This window comes from Zonotrichia leucophrys, chromosome 5 (assembly GCF_028769735.1).
Source record: "Zonotrichia leucophrys gambelii isolate GWCS_2022_RI chromosome 5, RI_Zleu_2.0, whole genome shotgun sequence".
Lineage (NCBI taxonomy): Eukaryota > Metazoa > Chordata > Aves > Passeriformes > Passerellidae > Zonotrichia > Zonotrichia leucophrys.
The window spans coordinates 50219814-50224609 of NC_088175.1; the positions used below are offsets into that span (position 1 = coordinate 50219814).

At 51.3% G+C, this 4796-nt stretch overlaps 1 protein-coding gene across 1 annotated transcript; it reads left to right on the forward strand.

Annotated features, from left to right (window-relative positions):
- Positions 1-809: 809 nt before the first annotated feature.
- On the forward strand, positions 810-3975 carry FGF4 (fibroblast growth factor 4). Its single transcript, XM_064715231.1, has 3 exons — positions 810-1113; positions 2010-2113; positions 3799-3975. Exons 1-3 carry the CDS (start codon positions 810-812, stop codon positions 3973-3975), a joined length of 585 nt encoding a protein of 194 aa, XP_064571301.1.
- Positions 3976-4796: the final 821 nt, after the last annotated feature.

Sequence of the window (4796 nt, forward strand, 5' to 3'; positions counted from 1 at the left end):
GGAAAAGAAAAAGAGGGAAAGAGAGGGAAAGAGAAGGAAAGAGAGGGGAAGAGAAAAAGAGAGAAGGAAAGAGAGAGAGAGAGAGAGAGAGAGAGAGAGAGAGAGAGAGAGAAAGAAAGAAAGAAAGAAAGAAAGAAAGAAAGAAAGAAAGAAAGAAAGAAAGAAAGAAAGAAAGAAAGAAAGAAAGAAAGAAAGAAAGAGAAAGAAAAGTTGCTGTGATGGACGTAAAATATGACCTTTTCTTTTTAAAAGTTTGTGCTGTCCCTGTTGTTTAGCACCAGTGCTGCTCACCCTTTCCCTTCAAGACGCTTCAGAGCTGTTAAGCATCTAGGGGTGATAATTTGACTTTCAGCTAAGCCGGAGGGCTGCAGCAGACAGCAGTAGGTGGTGATGTAATAGGTACCAACGCACATGGATATATAAATATCGTGGCTAGGGCTAAAGCGCTATGGCTGAGCAGCTATAGAAGAAGATCAGCACTTCAGACAAGACTCCTGGAGTTGAGATCAAGTTCAGAAGCTCTTGCTCCCGGGATTTCCTCTCCATGCAGCCAGCCCAGGGAAACCGCAGATCCTCAGGGGATTGAGCACTAAGCTCCTTCCTTCCCTCCCTCTCCGCTTTGCTTTTTTTTCCTCCTTTTTTAATTTTTTTTTTTCTGTTTGGCTTTTGGTCAGTTTTCTTTTTTTGGTTTTTTTTTTTTTGTTTTGTTTTTTTTTGTTTTTTCCTCCCCTTCTTTGATCTCAGCATAAAGTGGGAGCGTATTTTGGGAGCGAGCGGCGGCCGGCCCGTGCTCCCCGCCCCTGACCGGGATGCCTCTCCCCGCGGCGCTGCTCCCGGCGCTGCTGCTCGGGCTGCTGTGGCCGGGGGCGGTGCGCGCCCGCTCGGCCCCGGGCCGCGTCCCCGCCGGGCCCCGCCAGCGCCGCTGGGACGCGGCGCTTTTCGCCCGCTCCGTGGCTCGCCTGCCGGCCGAGCGCCGCGACGCCGCCCGAGACGGCGACTACCTGCTGGGCATCAAGCGGCTGCGGCGCCTCTACTGCAACGTGGGCATCGGCTTCCACATCCAGGTGCTGCCCGACGGCCGCATCGATGGCATTCACAGCGAGAATCGATACAGTAAGCCAGAGACAACCTCCGCGGGCGAGACTTTCGGGACGGCCGGAGGGCAGTTCTGCGGGAGGGGACCCACTGAGCTGCCCCGGAGAGGGGCATGTCCCGAAAGGAGGGTGGGTGCATGGCAGACCTCGAGCTTCCCAAAAAGTCTGGCCCCACCGCGGGGCTGCCCCCTTCGGCTCCCCCGAGGGTGGCCGGAGCCCGGGGCAGCCGGGCGGCCACCGACCCCATCGGGAGCTCCGGACCCCATGGGAGCTCCGCACCCCATCGGGAGCTCCGGAACCCATCGGGAGCTCCGCACCCCATGGGAACTCCGCGCCCCATCGGGGGCTCCGGAGCAGCTCGTCGGGCTTTTGGGAGGGCTCGTCGGCGCTGCTCAGTGCCCCGTTGTCCCCTTGCCGCCGTCAGGCATCAGGTGTCGGGGTTGCCTCAACATCTGGAGGATCCGCAGCGCCGTGGGCCGCCCACTCCGAGCAGGGGCTGGGGTGAGCCCAGCTCGCCCCCAAACTTGAAAAGCATCTGCTGGGGACTTAACCCCGCGGCCCCATGGCTCTGATATCCAACTGAAACAATAAGATCCGGGAGCGGGGATATAAGCTGCATGATGACAAATGTTTCATTTGCCCTAAGCATACTCTGGCTTATTTTAACCTTGCGTACACAAGAGGATGCCTGGAGGGCAAAATAAAAATAGATACTTAGCTAAAAGAAGAGAGGTCCCAGCATGGGGCATGGGGCAGTGGAGTATGAGGTGTGGGGTGTGGGGCTCTGTGGACACCCACGGCAGTGCTGGGATGTGGGGATCCTGTGGGTTTTGTATCTTGCATTGGCATGGCACTGTCACCACACACTCCAGGGCACACCCTTTTGTCCCCCTGATTTCTGTATCTCCTGTGCAGGTCTGCTGGAAATCTCTCCTGTGGAAAGAGGTGTGGTGAGCATATTTGGTGTCAAAAGCGGACTCTTCGTGGCCATGAACAGCAAAGGCAAACTCTATGGATCTGTAAGTAGCCACCGAATGTGTGCCTGGGGAGGGGATGGTGATCAGTTGGGGTGAGATGTGTGCGAAAAGCTGCCCAAGATCCATCCCTGCCCCTCCTGGGCTGGGCAGCACAGAGCAGCCCTTCCTGCCTTGCCAGCAGAAGGTGTGCTGCCCAGTTCTGCTGCTCACTGAGCTTTGGGAGTGAAACCCTCTCTTCTGCATCACACTTCCTTGGTTCTCACACAAAAACTGCAGTCACCCAACCATGGCTGCACATCCTGCCTGCCCCATAGACCAACAGATCAGTCACCTGTGTGGCAAGACAACAAGCCAGGCTTAGTCCATTTGTTTGTTATATCTGAGTACAAACAGCCTTAGCCAGGTGTGGCAGTCACCCCATCTCTCACAGGGCACTTGGACTTGTGCTCAGCCAGGCCCCACGAGTGACCCTTTATGATGTGATCAGCCAGTGACCTATTGATCACTCCTTGTTAATGCTCTTGAACAGACAGACAGCTCCCGTGGCAGTTCAGCCTCCTTGGGGTCTGAACTTCTGCTTAGGAGAAGGAAGTTCCATTAGGAAGGCAATACAGACCTTCTTTTACATGGGATCTTTGGAAAAGATAGAGACATCTTGTAGAATATACTTGAGGTGCACAATAACAGGGTGTATCTCTGCTCATGTTCAGTTGTATTCCTGCTTTGGAGTTCAGCTCTGTACAGGTGACTGTGATCAGCATAGTTTTAAAGTCATAGTTTTAAAGTCTCCTTTCTCACCCCTAAATTTCCCATGCCATGCTCCCCAAGTGAAGAAACTTGGGCTGAGGAAGAGCCAAACCATGTCAGAGTTAACTGGGGCATTTTCACATGAAGGCATGAGGTATCCAAAATTATTTTCTGGGCTATTGGTCCTGTTGTGGAGGATTGTGCCTTGTATAAAAGCCAGGCAGAAGCAGTCACCAAAATGCATCCTTTCTTAGGGTTACTGCTGCCTTGGTGTCCTGGATAGAATAATGCCTAGTGCAGTGCTCAGCTTGGCAGGCTGAGGCCTCTCTCACATGCCCTGAGGTTTTTGCTCAACAGTAAGAGATGAGTTCATTTGTCCCTTCCCAGATAAGACACTTGCAAGACCTGTCCCTCTTTGCATGTACTTGCAAATGAAACCACAGCCCTGAAAGGTGCCTGCTGCTAGATCTGTTTTCCTGATCCATTAACCTAAGTTATCCAAACCCTACCTTTGATTTTAAAGCTAAAGAAGCAAAAAATACTGTCCATGATGAGTGGCTTTAAAATGCCTCGTTCTCCTCAAGCAACACAGGAAAGTGCCAGGATTCTGGATTTTCTGAAGCCTCTCAGGCAATTTATTGTTGATGAGACAACCAGGAGCAATTCAATGAGCAGGACCATGGGACTGGGCTTGGGACCAGACTTGGTCCTTACCCAGCTCAGCTCTGTTCAGGTGACGATGTCCCTCCATGGGTGTCCTTCCCACCTTTAGATCTATGTGCCTGGGCTAGGCACAGCATCCCTAATTGATCCTCCTGAGTCCTGTTTGAAGCTTCAGAGGCCACTTCAAAAGATTACTAAGTGGAGGGGACTCACCTGCACATTTGCCCACAACACACCTTCTTACACCTGGCAGCAAGAATATTTCCACACCTGATGTTTAAAATTCCTTCCCTCTCATTCTTTCCTTTTCATTTCAGGCCCATTTCAATGATGAGTGCAAATTCAAAGAGATTCTCCTGCCAAACAACTACAATGCTTATGAATCCAGGATTTATCCCGGGATGTACATAGCCCTGAGCAAAAATGGAAGAACAAAGAAAGGCAATAAAGTATCTCCCACAATGACAGTGACACATTTTCTTCCTAGAATCTGAGACATCTCCCTTCAGACCTACCTCAGCACAGGGGAAGACACAGAACAGAACATCTTTGGGGAAAAGAAACATGGTGCACTTTTACTGGAGAGTTTTATGCAAGAGTAGGTGTAAGATATTTAAGTTAATTATTTAAATCTGTATATATTGTCACAAAATTTATTTATAGCTACTTTTTTTTTAATTTTAATCTCTGAAAACAAAACAAACCTCCAACCCAAGGTCTTTCATTTCATGGTGCAACAGTAGAAGTCTTCTGCTTGGTGGTTTATTTAATTCAGCTGAGTTATCCCAGGTGTGCTGCTACTCCATGTAAGCCAGGTGACATCCAATTCCGCTCTCCCAACGTTTTGCACTGTTTGTTTGTTGTTTATTGCTGTACAGGTGTGGGTTTGTTTCTTTGTGTGTTTGTTTGTTTGGGTTTTATGGTGGCTTTGTCCTCCCCGGAGCGTTTCCCAAGCTGCCGGTGGCTCCCGGCCGAGAGCAGGAGGTGCCAGGGTGGGATGGATGCCACGGTGGGATGCCAGGTGCCAGCAGGGAGCCACACACAATGCCAACGATCCCCTGTGCTATCTGACTGCAGCAGGATCGCTTTACCCGGCACGGGAGCTGCGCAGCCAACCCGCAGAGCTGTTTTTAGATCCACCAGCGCTGAACTCTGAACTGCCCTGCAGCCCCTCTGCTCCTCCGAGAGGCTGAAATGCCTCTGCCAGCTCAGCAGGGCTGGGGATGGGGTTTTCTCTGCAGATAAACCGTGGTCCTTAATGGGAGCTTTTATTTGGCACAATTGCTTGTCATCAGGCTAAAATATAATGCCCATC

Coding starts and splice junctions, on each gene's coding strand:
- FGF4 (XM_064715231.1), top strand. CDS start 810: ATGCCTCTCCCCGCGGCGCTGCTCCCGGCGCTGCTGCTCGGGCTGCTG. Junction 1,114..2,009: donor TCACAGCGAGAATCGATACA/GTAAGCCAGAGA, acceptor TCTCCTGTGCAG/GTCTGCTGGAAATCTCTCCT. Junction 2,114..3,798: donor AAGGCAAACTCTATGGATCT/GTAAGTAGCCAC, acceptor TTTTCATTTCAG/GCCCATTTCAATGATGAGTG.